This window comes from Microcebus murinus, chromosome 19, assembly GCF_040939455.1.
Source record: "Microcebus murinus isolate Inina chromosome 19, M.murinus_Inina_mat1.0, whole genome shotgun sequence".
NCBI lineage: Eukaryota > Metazoa > Chordata > Mammalia > Primates > Cheirogaleidae > Microcebus > Microcebus murinus.
This window is the reverse complement of record NC_134122.1, coordinates 18,172,607-18,190,367: the sequence shown is the minus strand read 5'-3', so window position 1 is coordinate 18,190,367 and position 17,761 is coordinate 18,172,607. Positions and strand designations below refer to the sequence as shown.

The 17,761-nt window shown below is 42.4% G+C and overlaps 1 protein-coding gene across 4 annotated transcripts in view; it reads left to right on the top strand.

Annotated features, from left to right (window-relative positions):
- Positions 1-17,761, top strand: part of ARHGAP17 (Rho GTPase activating protein 17) — an 80,361-nt gene that overhangs the window by 44,788 nt on the left and 17,812 nt on the right. For all 4 annotated transcript variants that reach the window (XM_012780137.2, XM_012780134.2, XM_012780136.3 and 1 more), the window contains exons 8-14: positions 1,154-1,222; positions 1,382-1,463; positions 6,958-7,085; positions 8,409-8,520; positions 9,396-9,477; positions 11,819-11,899; positions 14,507-14,620. In XM_012780137.2, coding sequence (XP_012635591.1) covers positions 1,154-1,222; positions 1,382-1,463; positions 6,958-7,085; positions 8,409-8,520; positions 9,396-9,477; positions 11,819-11,899; positions 14,507-14,620 — 668 coding nt within the window. The remainder of the gene's footprint in view (positions 1-1,153; positions 1,223-1,381; positions 1,464-6,957; positions 7,086-8,408; positions 8,521-9,395; positions 9,478-11,818; positions 11,900-14,506; positions 14,621-17,761) is intronic.

Below are 17,761 nucleotides of genomic sequence, written 5' to 3'. Positions count from 1 at the left end.
GCTAGAGTGAGTGCCGTGGCGTCAGCCTAGCTCACAGCAACCTCAAACTCCTGGGCTCGAGTGATCCTTCTGCCTCAGCCTCCCGGGTAGCTGGGACTACAGGCATGCGCCACCATGCCCGGCTAATTTTTTTTTTTTATATATATCAGTTGGCCAATTAATTTCTTTCTATTTATAGTAGAGACGGGGTCTCGCTCAGGCTGGTTTTGAACTCCTGACCTTGAGCAATCCGCCCGCCTCAGCCTCCCAAGAGCTAGGATTACAGGCGTGAGCCACAGCGCCCGGCCTAAAAATTTAATTTTTATGTAATTCATTTACATTAGTTCAAATATTAAAAAGTATAAGACAGTATACAGCGAAGTCTTTCTTCTATCCTTGTCTTCTTTTTTTGTTTGTTTGTTTGTTTTTGAGACAGAGTCTCACTTTGTTGCCCAGGCTAGAGTGAGTGCCGTGGCGTCAGCCTAGCTCACAGCAACCTCAAACTCCTGGGCTCAAGCAATCCTCCTGCCTCAGCCTCCTGAGTAGCTGGGACTACAGGCATGTGCCACCATGCCCGGCTAATTTTTTTTTATATATATATATATATGTTAGTTGGCCAATTAATTTCTTTCTATTTATAGTAGAGACAGGGTCTCGCTCTTGCTCAGGCTGGTTTCGAACTCCTGACCTTGAGCAATCCGCTTGCCTCGGCCTCCCAGAGAGCTAGGATTACAGGCGTGAGCCACCACGCCCGGCCTATTCTTGTCTTCTTTCTGCCTAATTTTCACTGATCCCAAGAGGTAACCACTATTACTAATTTCTTGTTTTGTCTTCCAGACATGTTTTTATACATATACAGTAATAAAAATATGACATTTTTCTTTTTCCCTTTTTTGTAACCAGATGGTAACATACCATGTAATGCTCTGTACTTTGCTTCTTAATAAGGTACATTAACAATATGTCTTAGAGATCTTCCATGCCAATCTCATGATAAGCTTCCTCATTCTTTTTGTTGCTCCAGTGTATAGTTGTACCAGTCAGTTGATGGATGTTTAATCTGTGGCTGTTTCCATCACTTTTTGATCTAAGAGCTCATGGAGATTACTCTCAGATGCCATTTTCTTTCATCTCTTTTTTCTTCAATAATATATCTTCTCTTCCACTTACCCAGGATCAACTTGCAGCAGACATGTACAACTTCATGGCCAAAGAAGGGGAATATGGCAAATTTTTTATTACGGTAAGCACCTTTCCTCGAGAGAATGTTAAAGCATTGTAAAAATTGAGTCATTTTAGCTTTTTTTGCAAAAGATTTCATTTTTAGTTTTGCTCAGCCACTGTGTGTGTGTCCATCCGATGCTAACATTACTTTTGTTTTTGAATGTGGGTCTGTTCTCAGTTATTAGAAGCCCAAGCAGATTACCATAGAAAAGCATTAGCAGTCTTAGAAAAGGCCCTTCCCGAAATGCGAGCCCATCAAGGTAACGTAACCTGCGTGCGGCTGATGCCTCCTCCTTGCCTCTGCCACTTCTGCCTGGGTTCTTCTTCAGCCTGACTCCTCTGCATGCGTTTCCTCTGGATAAAGCTTCTCTGCCTAGGAGGGTACTTTTTCCCAGCATAATTTCATCTTTCTTGCTGCATTCTCTAATTTCTTCTAAACCCAAATTAACATACTAATGAAGCAGTTGCAATTCTTTGAAACCTTCAGTTGAAGAGAAAGCTGACCCCTTGGGGAGTGCCTGTATATTTTGATGTCTTCAATAGACTCGAAAAAGTCTAGCATCTAATTACCTTTTTCCAAATCAGTTATTTGTTCTGTAAGGCTTAGTTCTGGCCCTGTGACTTCAAGAACATCCATTCTAGGGAAAATATTTTGGACTTTCCAAAAGAGCATTTTACAAGCCAGTACTTGATACATCATCAGTCACTTAACAGGTGTGATTGAATCATAAGATCATGACCATTTCTTTCGGGCCCCTTCTTTGTCTTTACACAAGGCTCTTATTCTTATTCCCATTAATATTTTGCTTGCCATATTCAATCACATTGTAGATTTTACCCACAAGTTATAAGTGGACTGGGCTTTCCCTTGATGTTTTAAGGTAGACATCTAAAACTTTTTTTTCCTCCCTAAGGCTTTTGATGCCCCTTCTCTCTGATGTACCAGCAGAGATGAGCACAAGTTGTTGAGGCAGAAATTTCTTGGCCGTCATTGGATCTGTTATGCTGTTCTGTTTGTGGAATAGACCTGACATTTGGAGCTTAGGCTTGCCCTGCAGAATCACTGGTCTTGAGCGGAGAGGGATCAGGCCAGGTGCTGAGTGTGATGACTATGCGATGTGAGAGTGGGCAAGTGTGTGGGTAGAGAGTGTTGTGGATGTGCACACACTAGGACCCTAAAGAATGCCACGTCTTCCCCCCAAAGTTTCAGGAAGTCCTAACAGATTCTGGCTTTGTGCCTGAAAGGTTTTGGATTATGAAATTAGAAAATTCCATATCTTGAATGACCCCTTGGTGAGGTCTTCAGCAATCTCGGGTATAGCATGTTTGATTTCCTCTGCCATTGCCCTTGCTTTCCTAAATGGTCCCATTTCCTAGTTCCCGGAGCATGGCATTTGGTCAGGGTGCAAAGAACAAGGACACTGGGCAGTGTCCCGCCTTCCCAGGGACAGACTTGCTGGGCAAGTTCAGAGCACCAAGAACATGTATTTATGAGATACCTACTGTGGGCTGGGCCCTGCATGGGACTAGATAGTAGACACATCATCATTTTAGCCTTTGAGTGGCTTAAGGTCTTATTTGGAAGAGTTGACTCCAACTCTCCAAGCACAAAAATGAGAAGATTGGATTTCTGGAACAGTCCTTTTTATAAAACTCCCATTCTTGTTTTTTCGCCAAGGCTATTTTCCCTAGAGAAATATACCAGGAAGTTATAAGGAGTAGGGGGGGACAAGAGAAGAGTTTAGGATGGAACGAGGAGAGCTGGAGCATGGAGAAAACAGCCAGTGAAGGCAGTGTGATCCAGCCTTCCTGCTGAGGTCCTTCACCAAGCTGGGATTAACCCCTCCCACCTCTGCCTGTCCTCCCACCTACCTCCTGCCTTAGACCTGTCTCCTCCTCCTTTGTTGTCTTCTGTTTTCAGGACTCAGCGTGTCCTCGCTATAGAAAAAATGTGTGACCTTCCTCCACTTCCCCCCATGCCCTTGTAGACTCTGGCCTCATATTCAAGGTCAGCTGGTGGTTATGCAGTACTTCTCTGCCCTGAACATGGTACCCCATTTAATCTTATTCTCCTTCATTTTTTTTGGTAGGCTCCTCCTTTCCACCTGCTGCCATATTTTCTTACCACCTTCCCACTCCTTAACCTCTGCAATTTGATTTCTACCCCCAGTTGCCCTGCTATTTAAAAAACAGACACACACACACACACACACACACACTGCAATTCCTAAGAACCAGCCACCATGGACCATTTCTTCCTGGTTACAATTTTTTTCATTTCATGTGATTATCTTCTTTCATTGTTAGGACTCTGTATTCCTTCATTTCTGTCCCCACCCAAGAAGTCAGCCTTTTCTGAGGTCCAGTCCTTGCTCCTGTCTTCTCCTCCTTCCTCCCCTACTCGCTCTCTTTTCCCTGGAAGTCCCTCACTTTGACAGCTTTGCTTCTCTCCTGCATCTTAATCCTCGCAGCCTCCTGAGCAGCAGTTCCCTTTAATAACCGGCTCACACCTTAAACTCTGTGGATCTCAAAATCCAAATCGATTCTCCCTCCACACTGGCTGTCCCTTTCTCCCTCCTTATCTCCCTGATACCACCTTTCTCCAAACAATCTGGTCAGAAACCTTGGATCCTTCTTCTCTTTCCTCTCTACTACCCAATTGCTGGGTTCTGTCCATTTTGCTCTTTGCTCTGCCTTCCACTCCATTCCCTCTGGCCTACTCTGCTCCATGCTCTCACCACCTATGCATGAGCTTGGGATAAGATGTAAATTCCCAGACTTATGATCACTGGTCTTTTCTCAGCCTGTTGCCTTCCACATGTATTTACTCAGCCTATTTAATTCCTATCCATCTTATGAGACCCCTTCCAAGCTCACTTCCTTTGAGAAGCCTTCTCTGACAACTGAAGCCAACAGTGAATGCTTTGTCTCGTGAATTGCACTAGCATTTATGGTCTACACCAGAAGTCGCAAACAGCCATATCGTATTAAAAAAAATCTTTTTTTAATTAGTTGCCATCATTTAAAAACCAGACACTTTAACATAACAATCCTGACTTCTGGCTTCTCTTGAAAATTCAGAACATCTGGTGACAGTGAGTCTGTTTTCCCACAAGGCAACATTGGTCTGGCACTGAGGAGTGGGGGCCACCTCTCGGACACTGCGTGCTTCCCAGCATGATTCAGGCACCTGTGCTACCCATCTGGCCCCTATAGACAATTGCGTTTGCGACCCTTGTCTATACCATTGATCTGCCATGATTTAGCAACCATGTCTTGTGTTGTTACTATTCTTGTGTTGTTACTATTCTGCGTTTACATGTATGTCTTGTATTTCTTTCTTTCTTTTTTTTTTTTTGAGACAGAGTCTCACTTTGTTGTCCAGGCTAGAGTGAGTGCCGTGGCGTCAGCCTAGCTCACAGCAACCTCAAACTCCTGGGCTCAAGCAATCCTCCTGCCTCAGCCTCCCGAGTAGCTGGGACTACGGGCATGTGCCACCATGCCCGGCTAATTTTTTCTATATATATTAGTTGGCCAATTAATTTCCTTCTATTTATAGTAGAGACGGGGTCTCGCTCTTGCTCAGGCTGGTTTCCAACTCCTGACCTCAAGCAATCCTCCCGCCTCGGCCTCCCAGAGTGCTTATACCTTGTATTTCCTTCACAATTTGATTGTTCTCGTCCTGAGGGTGGGGAATCTCTATGAACTTTATGTGCCCACTGCGTTGCCTAGCACATAGTAGGTCTGTTGTTTGAGAGACCAGCACCTAAGGTAGAATTTGCCTTGCAACTAACCTGTAGGTCAGTGGTTCTCACCTGTACCCTCTGCCAACATTACACCAAGGTGTGGTGAAGCACACTCTGTTCAGTGTTTACTAGAAAGTTCTGGCAGAGGTTTAGAGTATGCCTGCCCCTCAGCATCACAGGGCCAGGCATGTGGCTGAGGCCATGGCAGGTGTCATTTGCAGAACTCCAATGTTTCCAGTGTAGCTGCTAGGGGATAGGTTATGTGGCCTTTTTCAGCCTGTGTTGAGTCTCACTCATTGCGTTAGATAAAAGGGACAAAGTATTCCAGGTAAGATTTGGCCTCTGAAAGGACTGTCACAGAATTCTGTCCTCTGGGAAGGGCTGGGCCCCTGGCTGCTTTTCTATTAGAGATTCCACTGGGTTGGGGCTGGGCCAGAGATGAGGAGGGCTCCCAACAGCCCAGGGAGTGGCTGGTACGCTGCTTCTAATTTTTTTGAGACAGAGTCTCACTTTGTTGCCCGGGCTAGAGTGAGTGCCATGGCGTCAGCCTAGCTCACAGCAACCTCAAACTCGTGGGCTCAAGCAATCCTACTGCCTCAACCTCCCGAATAGCTGGGACTACAGGCATGCGCCACCATGCTCAGCTAATTTTTTCTATATATATTAGTTGTCCAATTAATTTCTTTCTCTTTATAGTAGAGATGGTGTCTTGCTCTTGCCCAGGCTGGTTTCGAACTCCTGACCTCGAGCAATCCGCCCACCTCAGCCTCCCAGAGTGCTAGGATTACAGGCGTGAGCCACCGCGCCGGGCCCCTACTTCTCATTTTTGTCCCTGACCTTCCTTCCCTTCTCTCATTCTTCAACCTTTACCCCACTTACGCTTCCATCATTAACTTCCACAAATTCTCAGGTCTACAGATTTGTGGGATTTTATTTTTCTTCCTTCCCCTGTGTGCAGGTCATTTGTGGGCCTGTGTCCTGCTGTGATATGGGGGACCATGTAAGAGGACACGCCAGCATGAATATTACCATCTCCCAACCCAGCTTTCTAATAGCAGAGTAGCTAAGGGACCAATGTCCATTAAAGGTGCTGAGATGGGTATGAGCCCTTCCTATTGTTACAGAGAATTAAGTATTTCTCCTTGGAGTAGTTTTCACCAATTGCTTATCCCTCTTTTGCTTCTGTGAGCTGCTCAGGCAGCACTCGGTCTCTGCAGCTCCCACAGGCAGGCCAACCCCAACAAAATACTTCTTATTCTAATTTTATAATACCCATTTTTGCAGTTCTTCTTTCTGCGTTTGCTATCCTGCTTTATTGTGTGTATTTCTGCTAAGCTGCCTCAGATGACCTGAAAATAATATAAACTGTTGCTTTACTGCTGTTAGCACAGCCTTCAACCTAAGCTGCTTCAGGGCTGCCGATACTGCATTTATTTCCACTCAATTTTTTGGACCCATTTGGGGTTGCAGCATTCTGAAGCACTGCATGTTGTGGAGATGTTACATCCAACACAAGTTCACATTGACCATCGCCAGTCTTATATGACAAATGCTTGATTTGTGTTTGGAAGTTTTGGAGATGAGATTATTGTCATTTTCACATTGAAGGAGTCTGTTTCTTGTCCCCCTAGCTAGAAGGCCAGTGCTGCTTTGCGTGGCTAGAATAGTTTCTTTTCAATGACAGCAGTGTGCTCAGATGAATCCTCTGTGTTCACATGGGCGTGGTGCAAGAGTGCGGCCCCCTTGTAGCTTCAACTAGGGCTGCTCACCCTGGGTGCCACGCAGACTGCTCAGGGCTTCTGCTCCACAAGTAACCACCCCGGCCCGGCACACAGTATGTGTCCCAGGAGACGGTAAATAACAAAAGCAAACAGAACAGATGTCTCCCCTTTTCTCAAAACCTCAGCTACCAGTCTGCTAGAAAAGCCCCTTTGGTAGTTTGGGGAGAAGATAGCTTGGTAATGCCCTGAAGTTGTTTGGTGTCTTACTGAACGATTTGCTGCTCTAGATAAGTGGGCGGAAAAGCCAGCTTTTGGGACTCCTTTGGAAGAGCACCTGAAGCGGAGTGGGCGCGAGATTGCGCTTCCCATCGAAGCCTGTGTCATGCTGCTACTGGAGACAGGCATGAAGGAGGAGGTGAGCGGCATATCGTGGTCCTGCATGCCAAGTCCCTGTGCCCTTTCTTGTGCCCAGAGCACCATGCTCCCTGCCACCCTGGCTCCTCTTTCTTGCAAAGCCACTGTCGGTTTTATGTACATCTGTGGCTTTCAAACTTTTCTCTTCATGATCCACATTTTAATTTGAGACCCTGTCTCTCTTTAAAAGAAACAAAGGTTTTACAGAACAATATTTACTTTTCCTACTTGCAGTACACGCTGACCTTTTTTTGTCCTTTTTGTTTTGTTTTAAACTCCGGTTGTGATTTGCAACAATGGGTTTCCTGATGCGCTAACGGACCAGAGCTTCCATGAGCTTTAGTTTTTAATAGCAAGCATCTACGGGAAGAATCTTCGTGTAGTGCTATGCAATTTGGAGGGAGGGGGCATTTACATACTTTATTTCATGGGCTTTTTACCCAGAAAATCCCCGTGAACCAAGCAAGGCAGTTCTCGTTACTCTTGTATAGTATGAGGAAGTCAGCATACAGGGAGTTCACACTGGGTCAGAGCAAGAATCAAAATGCAAGCCTTTTTTTTTTCCTTTTGAAAACTCTATTGAAATAAAATGTACAAACAGAAAAATGTATATATCATAGATGAACAGCTTGATGAATTTTCACGACTAAACCCAGTCCCGCAGTCAGTGCCCAGATCAGGGAACACCCTGGAAAGCCCTCCTTGTGTTTGCTTCCAGTCCCTTCCCCTGACCCCAGCAATGTGACCTCCACTTCTACTAGCCAAGGTCAGTGCTATTCATCCAGGGCCAGATTTGCTACCTAGGAGACATTTGGCAGGGTCTGGAGACATTTTTGATTGTCACACTGGGGAAAAGAGGTTTGCCACTGGTATCTGCTAGTACCAGGGATGCTGCTATACACCCCACAGTGACAGGACAGCCCCCACAGCAAACAAGTGTCCAGCCCAAAGTGTCAGTAGTGCTGAGATCTAGGAACCCTGCCTAGGTACATTTTCTTTAAAACTCAAGTCTTTTTCATTCCTGGTTTAATATCCTTCATACTCCTGCCTCTCTCGGTTGAGGATGGATTTCTAATAGGCACAGGTATGTTAGTAATGAGGCGCGGCAAGTGCTACCACTGATTAAAAGTGGACTGCTCTCTGCCTATCACTCTGCTCGGGGTGCAAATTTCCTCCCAGCAGTCCTGGGAGGCAGGTAGTGTGACCACAAGGAAGTGAGCTGAAGTTGGGGAGGAGAGTGGGGCTCCCTTCCCTCAGACCCCACTGCCACTTAGTGTAAGACTCCCATCTGCTCTTGATGCCAATGGCTTTTCATTGTCTTTAGGGCCTTTTCCGAATTGGGGCTGGGGCCTCCAAGTTAAAGAAACTGAAAGCTGCTTTAGACTGTTCTACTTCTCACCTGGATGAGTTCTATTCAGACCCACATGCTGTAGCAGGTGAGCTCCAAGGAGTGTCTGCAAACTGAGTCACCTTCAAAGCGGTGGGCAAGTCTCCTGATAAAATTCCTTACTATGTAATGTAATGTGTACACACACCCACGTTTTCTATTCCCTTTGTTTGTTTGTTTTCTTGTATTAAGTAAAAGTGAAAGTAGATTACAGTGCAAATATTTTGGAGATATACAGTCATGTGCTGCATAATGACATTTCAGCCGAAGATGGACCACATATACAATGGTGGTCCCATAAGATTATAATGAAGCTGCAAAATTCTGTTGCCTAGTGATGTAGTTGTATCTGTCATAATATCTTAGTTCAATGCTTTACCTTTTCCATGTTTAGATATACAAATACTTAAAATTATGTTACAGTTGCCTACAGTATTCAGTGTAGTAATGTGCTGTGTAGGTTTGTAGCCTAGGAGCAACAGGCTATACTGTCTAGCCTAGGTATGTGGGTTGGCTCCACCATCTAGGTTTGTGTAAGTACACTTTATGGTGTTTGCATAGCAACAAAATCACCTAACCACCATTTCTGAGAACATATCCTTGTCATTAAGCAATCCATTACTGTACTTGTAGTTTCTTCCCTCCTTTTATCCCCCAAATCCAGATCTACCTGGAGAAATGATATCCTGTTAAAAGGATAGCTTTAAAGCTAATTTTATTTTCTGATGATCTTTTAATACATTTTTGCAAGGCCTGAATTTGTTTTATGAACATTTCATTCTCTGACCACTCCTGCCAAATTATGATTTGTTTTATGCGCCATGGAAGATTATAATGGAGATAATTTCAATTTGCAAAATAGTATGTCCTGTGATTCTCAGCCTTATCCCTCTTCATACTCAAAGTGAGTATTAATGATTTCAGGTGCTTTGAAGTCCTATTTACGGGAATTGCCTGAACCTTTGATGACCTTTAATCTGTATGAAGAATGGACACAAGTTGCAAGGTAACTTTAAAGAACACAGAATTTTGAAGGTTAAAGGAAATATGTAATACTGTGTACTATCTGTAAATCATTTAATTATCAGGGATTGTAAAATAACTGTAAAACAGCATATTTGTTAAATAATATGTGCCCCAGTTGTTATTTATTTTTAGAGTGAAAATACTGAGTATTGTAATTATTAGTGTAGGATGGTCATCACTTATGTATCGGTTTAAATTTGTGTGATTTATATGGATGAAGACATAGTTGTATCCACATTAATGAATTGGCTGATCTCAAGGACCGTTATATTGAAGAAAGCCTTGTAACTGGGAACAAAAGTCATACGGACTGATGGCAATGTGCTTCCCAAGCTGCGTGCAAGCTCAGCAGTGCAATAATACAGTTGACTCTTGAGCAACATGGAGGTTGGGATGCTGACCCCCACCCAGTTGAAAATCCACGTATAGCTTTTGACTCCAAAAGTTAACTATGAATACTTAACTACTAATAGCCTACTGTTGACCAGAAGCCTTACTGATAATATAAGCAGTCGATTAACACACATTTTGTATGTTGTGTATATTATATAGTGTATTATTACAGTAAAGTAAGCTAGAGAAAAGAAAATGTTATTAAGAAAATCATAAGGAAGACAAAATATATTTACTATTCATTAATTCATTAAGTGGAAGTAGGTCATCATAAAAGTCTTCATCTTCATCATCTTCATGTTGAATGGGCTGAGGAGGAGAAGGAGAAAGAGGAGGGGCTAGTCTTGCTGTCTCAGGGGTGGTGGTTCATTCTCAAGTTTTTTCAAATTGTTATAAACCCCCTCCCCCAAATTTCCAACACATTTATTGACAAAAATCTACATATAAGTGAACCTTGTGTTGTTCAAGGGCCAACTATGTAATGGTGACATTACTCCTAATAATAATTAATGTTTACTGAGCATTTATTATGTACTAAGTACAGTACTTACACTAATCTTTACACCCTTTACTTCCTGTTATCCTTAATTAACGTCATGAAAGGCAGATGTTGTTATCTTCATTTTGCAGATGAGGAAACTGAGGCTTGGGAAGGAATAGGGCCAACATAGTAGCAAGTAATGGATAGAGCTAGAATTCAGACCCAGACTTGTCTGACTCAAAGGCTATGTTCCAATTCTTTGTCCCTTTCCCTCCACCCTTAGCTGAAGTCTGTCTAGGAATAGTTGGTTTTAAGTAGAACAGCCTTATTTAAAATGTCATAGAGGCTTCTTTTTGGCCAGCCAGCCTGCTTCCTTCTTTTTTCCCTTGTGGTTCTCATTGCTTCCTCTCCAAGGTACCTAATTCCTCACCCCTATGGGAAGAAAAATAAATCTTACCTCTACTCTTGTCCCTATCCCCATCAGTAGACAGTTCCCCGCTCCCATGAGACAGGCCAGGATTAGATATAAGTTATTTGTTCTAGTCAGTGAGTCCATCCCTTGTCACAGTAACCAGGTATTTGCATTCGAGCTTTTCTCTGTAATTATGGAATCAGGGACTTTGTCCCTAGTAGATGTGGAAGGTTTTAAGTTTAGAGACAAGTTCTTGGGCATTGTTGTGTCCTTGGAACCCAGCCTGAGACCCAGTCTGCTGTCAGTATTGATGTTTGTGCAACTGAATGAAATGGAACCCAGCAACCCCTGTCGGGTAGAGGAGAGTTGTGGGATTCCTTTTATTAGATAATTGCCTTCACTCCTCCTACCTTCAACTCTCTTTCTAAGACTCCCAAACTCTTGCTTATGAGGAAATAAACTTTAAAGAGATATCTGTTGCTATATTGATTCTATAGTTGAGAAATGTCACCATGGGCCTCCATCCAGGTGACACATCAACTGGCCTCTGAAGTATAATTATGTTTAACCCCTGTCCATAACTCTCCAGAATGGTCCAGTTCTGGAGGGTGTTTCAAGTCCAAAGCCGTATTATGGAGACAACTTCTAACATTCTCTTCCCTGGTAGGCAGACTGGACCTCACTCTACAGGCTCCTCTCTACAGTTTCCTCTTTTGTGTCTCTGAAAGTTTGTATATTGCATCTGTGTAATACAAGAGCTAATCAGGAGATAGAGTCTTGGTGAAGATGATATATAAACAATATAAATAGTTATATTGGTGTTTGACTCCAAATCTGTTTATTTCCAAAATCTGTGCTGTTTTCCAGCTGTGCCTTCTTTGTCAATTGGAAGCATCACTATTAATATAGCATATTAATATAGAATATTGCCATATTTATGTTACTGTATTAATATACAGTTATTACCTGTGTAATAACATTACAGATAATATGTGTTTTAATAAATCATTATGTTTAAAAATATTTTTTTCTCAGTGTGCAAGATCAAGACAAAAAACTTCAAGATTTATGGAGAACATGTCAGAAGTTGCCACCACAAAATTTTGTTAACTTTAGGTATGTATGATTGTGCCACAGTGACTCTGGAGTGAAACTAGGTTTAATCACCAGCAGAGACGCCACTTTGTTCAAGCATAATTGGCATATTGAAAAAATACTTTGGAGAGTAACTTGGGGCTGCTGGGAATGGGATTTGATATATATTAGTGTGAAGCATCAGTATCTGGTATTAATATATAAGTATTTATAACATCCCTCACTGATTAATTTAACACACCCAGCTTCGAATGACGATGTGTTATGGTGGGAATGCAGTTACAGGTTGGAATTTGGCCTTTTATTTATTTTATTCTCTAATTTTTACTAACTGTTTTTTTGAATAGGGAATATATTCTCATGGTTCAAAATTCAAAAGATACACAATAAAAAAATCACTCTCCTGTTCCCATCCCCCAACCACCTATTTCCTCTCTTGAGATGCAACTAATATATACAGTTTCTTATATATCCTCTCAGCATGAGTTAATACATATGTAAGCAAATACATTCATATATAAATACATATTTCTTTCTTTCACCCCACCCTTTTTTTTTTTTTTTTTTTTTGAGACAGAGTCTCACTTTGTTGCCCAGGCTAGAGTGAGTGCCGTGGCGTCCTAGCTCACAGCAACCTCAAACTCCTGGGCTCGAGGGATCCTTCTGCCTCAGCCTCCCGGGTAGCTGGGACTACAGGCATGCGCCACCATGCCCGGCTAATTTTTTATATATATATCAGTTGGCCAATTAATTTCTTTCTATTTATAGTAGAGACGGGGTCTTGCTCTTGCTCAGGCTGGTTTTGAACTCCTGACCTTGAGCAATCCGCCCGCCTCGGCCTCCCAAGAGCTAGGATTACAGGCGTGAGCCACAGCGCCCGGCCTCACCCCACCCTTTTTAAAAGCCAATGGTAGTCATGGCTGTAATCCTAGTACTCTGGGAGGCCGAGGCAGGTGGATTGCTCGAGGTCAGGAGTTCGAAACCAGCCTGAGCAAGAATGAGACCCCGTCTCTACTATAAATAGAAAGAAATTAATTGGCCAACTAATATATATAGAAAAAATTATGTAGGCATGGTGGCGCATGCCTGTAGTCCCAGCTACTCAGGAGGCTGAAGCAGCAGGATTGCTTGAGCCTAGGAGTTTGAGATTGCTGTGAGCTAGGCTGACGCCATCTTACTCTCTAGCCTGGGCAACAAAGTGAGACTCTGTCTCAAAAACAAAAAAACCAATGATAGTGTATATGGTAAACTTCAGTCTCCCCTTTGCCTTCTTTGCTTAACATCTTAACGTATTTGCTTAATACATCTTGGAGATTTTCTGTTTCAGTACAAAATTAATTATTATTATTATTATTATTTTTTTTTGAGACAGAGTCTCACTCTGTTGCCCAGGCTAGAGTGCCATGGCATCAGCCTAGCTCACAGCAACCTCAAACTCTTGGGCTCAGGCAATCCTCCTGCCTCAGCTTCCCAAGTAGCTGGGACTATCGGCATGCGCCACCATGCCAGGCTAATTCTTTTTATGTATATTTTTAGTTGTCCAGCTAATTTCTTTCTATTTTTAGTAGAGATGGGGTCTCGCTCTTGCTCAGGCTGATCTCAAACTCCTGAGCTCAAAGGATCTGCCCGCCTCGGCCTCCTGGAGTGCTAGGATTATAGGCATGAGCCACCACGCCCGGCCCAAAATTAATTTTTTAAGGTTACAGAATATTCCACTATATGGATATGCTATAATTTATTTAGCTTCCTATTGATAGATAGTTGGGTTCCTAATGTTTTGCGTTTATCCTACTGTACTTATATATAAAGAGAGTATATCTGTATGATAAATTGGATATTTTTATAATTACAATATAAATATAAATACAATTTCCTTTAGGTAATATACCTATGCTTCTATTTTTGTATTAAAAATATATTAACAGCTAGGCATAGTGGCTCATGCCTGTAATCCCAGAAATTTGAGAGGCCAAGGAGGGAAGATCACTTGAGGCCAGGAGTTTGAGACCAGCCAGACAATATAACAAGACCCTGTCTCTACAAAAAAAATTAAAAATTAACCAGGCATGGTGGTATGTGCCTATAATCTATAATTCCAGCTACTTGGGAGGCTGAGGCAGGAGGATCGCTTAAGCTCAGGAATTCAAGGCAACAGTGAGCTATGATCTTGCCACTGCACTCCATCCTGGGCAACAGAGCAAAACCCTGTATCTAAATATATATATATATATATGTATATATATATATATATATGTATATATATATACATATATATATTTATTATAATGTATGTATATTGAGTCTACCATTAATCACATTAAATGTAATTTGGGGGTAGAATAGATAGGACACAAAGGAGAAATGGATTAGAAACAAACAGCAAACAATGATGAACCATTGAGACTTACATTTAAGCTATTTTCTTCTTCCAAGCACTAAATAGTCTGTTCTTTGAAACAAAGGTCTCAAGAAATTTGTAAAATGCTTTATTTGAGTGAGCCAGATTCTGATTTAGGAACATTCTGCTGTTAGTATCTGAGCAGCCTTGAGATTGAGCACCTGGACAGTAAGAACATTCCTGCAGATATTTCAGAGAAGATGCTCCTCCCCCTTTCCTTTATTCCATAGGTATTTAATCAAGTTCCTTGCCAAGCTTGCTCAGACCAGTGACGTTAATAAAATGACTCCCAGCAACATTGCGATTGTGTTAGGCCCTAACTTGTTATGGGCCAAAAATGAAGGGTAAGTAATCTTTCCCCATATTGTGTTGTTTTAACTTCTTCTTTCCACCTGATAATATAACCCAAGCCACACATTCTAGATTAAGATGTACCACAGGATGTTCTGAAATTTATTTTTTCCATTCAGCCAACATTCTCAGGGCACACCTGTGAGCTGGGTACTGCCCCAGATGCTGGCCACATGGAGACGTAAGAGAGATTGTTCCAGTCCTCAGAAAGCCCCGCTCTTGAGCAGTCAGGCAGCCCAGTGGCTGCAGTACAGTGATAAGATACTCACACACCTGAGTATGCGCATATGATACTGTAGTGAGGGCAAAACTTTACATCTTTCCTCTTAGAATGTCTGGCTGGGCCTGAAAATTAAATTGACATATAAGATAGATTAACAGGAGAAAAGCATACACGTTTTTACATGTACGTGGGAGCCTCCATTGAAAATAAAGACCCAAAGAAGCAGTTAGAGCTGATTGCTTATATGCTAAGCTGGACAAAAAGTAATAAATTGTGAAAACATGACAAGACAAAAGGGCTTGGACTGGGGCAGTTAATTGGGGAGAAGTGTCTAGGAAGTGAAGGATTAGTTTAGCAAGGTTTGTTGATACAGATCTCCCTTGGCCTTGACTCCCTGTCTTTGGTGATAATATTTCCTTACTCCCAGTTATAGGGAGGGCATTTTTCACACGGGAGTTTATCTCCTGCTTTCAGGAAGAAAAAGGAAGGTCAGAGCACCCTTCTTGTGGTTGCTGTTTTTCAAGTGCCTTTGACTCAAAATAATCTTTATGCCAAAGGGGCAATTTCGGGGTGGCATATTTTGCCACCCTTAGTATCATCGACATTATAAAGTATGATGGCAACACAGATGAAGGAACATAATTCAGGCTGAAAAGTTCAGGGAAAGCTCTGGTTGGGAAATGGCACTTGAGCTGTACCTTGATGAATTAATAGTTTCCTACAGCTGGGATCTAGATGGGTGGTGCATTGTAGCATGAAAGGGCCTGGTTTCCAGCATTGAGTATGTCTCGTGGCCTTGGATAACTTGAAGACAGGGAACACTAGGCTGTGGCTGGGTAGGCCAGAACCAGAATATGAAGGGCCTCACACATCTTGCTGAGGTGTTGGAACTTAGTTTCCAAGTCATGGGAGGTCATCAAGGTTCCTAAGCAGAAGAGTAAATTGTATTTGGAAAGATAATTTTGTTGACATTGAGAAATGTAGATTGCATAGAGGTTCAGGGAAATCTGGGGAATTGCCACTCCGTTGGTGGCTTAATGCTGGTCTCATTTGTTCCTCACAAATGACCTTTTGAAGCAGGTACAGTTGTCCTCACTTTTGCAGATGAGGACACTAAGTCTTAGAAAGGATTAGTAATTGGCTTAAGGTGGCAGAGCAGGGAAGTGGTAGAGCCCAGGTGCTGACTGCAGAGCCTGTGTCCTTAACCATCACCCTTCCCTGCCTCCTGTTACTGCTAATCAGCTTTGTAAAATCATGAACCATTCATGTTTCCATTAAAAGAGAAAGACTTTTTTGAATCACAGTCTTTCTTTCATTCACTCACTCATGATTACTTACAAAGATCTAATATCATAAAGCAAAACTAAAGATAAGTAGATACATGAAATTAACTACGTATGTCATATAGCAAATAAATTCCAGATAGGCTAAAGGGTTAAACATAAAAAGTGATGCATGAACACGGTAGGTAAATATTTGTTAGCTTTTGAGATAAAGAAGAATTTTCTAATCATAAAAACAGTACAAGAAATGATAGATTTAAAATTGATAGATTTGACTCTGCAACAGCTAGAAACATATATATGCAGAAAGCACCTTAAATAGAAGGCAGATCACAAACTAGGAAAGAGTTCTTCCAAAAATATCCAGAATATTTTGCAAATCAATAAACAAACAATATCTCTTCCCTAAAAAGAAAAATTGGAAAAGGACATGAGAAGACTGTTTCTCCCACTTCAGCAGGGTTCTAAGGCGCAAAGACTGACCAGAATTCAGGTCAGAGGAAGGATGTGAAGGATAATTTGCAGGCAGAGCTTGCATTTTTAAACTGGAATTTGAAAGGTGCTAGAACTGTAGCTTGGTTGGAAAATGGGGTGAAAATGTTCTGGTGGGAAGTGAGGTCAGAGTGATAATAGGAAAGAAGGGATAGGTTCGAGGCAGTCAGACCTGAGATCAAGCTTCTTGGGAATCCAGTGTCCTCATTTATAAAATAGGCCTTAAAACAGGTTGTTGTAAAAATTAAATGAGGGGAAGAACCTGAAGCATAGTAGAGCCAGTAAATGGCAGGCCTTTTGCAGGCTTTTGTGGTGTTCTGGCTCCCAACTGGAATATGAGCTTGGCAGCAGGGTAATGGTTCTTACTTATTTTCTTCCTTTTGAGCCCTGGCATCAATCACTTTTAACTTCTGCACACTCATCTTGGGGCCAGTCCATATGTATTATGCCCTTAAGTGTGAATATGGGCGCTCAGGTTTTCCAGTATAAGAGACACTCTGCAACAATGCATGCTCCTGGTGACATTACCAGCACATTGGGTTTTAGTGATGTAGGGGTCTTAGAAGATAGTCACAATGTATGCTGTTGTTCCAGTGGAGAAGTGCTACCCTTTTTCCAAGCCAGTTTAAAACCAGCATTTGACACATCATTGAGGCCAGACACGGTAACTCACACCTATAATCCTAGCAACTGGGAGGCTGAGGTTAAGGTGTGGGGGTTGGGGAGATTGCTTGAGGCCAGCCTGAGCAACATAGTGAGACCCTATCTCTCCAAAAGAAAAAAAAAAATGAGCCAGGTGTGGTGGCATGTTCCTATAGTCCTAGCTACTTGGGACGCTGAGGCAAGAAAATCACTTGGGCCCAAGAATTCGAGGTTACAGTAAGCTATGATCACACCACTGTACTCCAGCCTAAGCAACAGAGCAAGACCCTGTCTCTGGGGGAAAAAACCAAAAACATAAAGAAGATACACCACCAGAGTTTACTGACTTAACTGCTCACAGGGCCTGTGGACTGTGGACACTGTGGTTGTTATTACAGTGCAGACTAAGGAGTGACAGCAGAGTTAGGTTAATTTTTCTCCCTGGATGATCACTGCTACTCTCATAGGCCAGGACCTTGTGAATTTGATTTTTG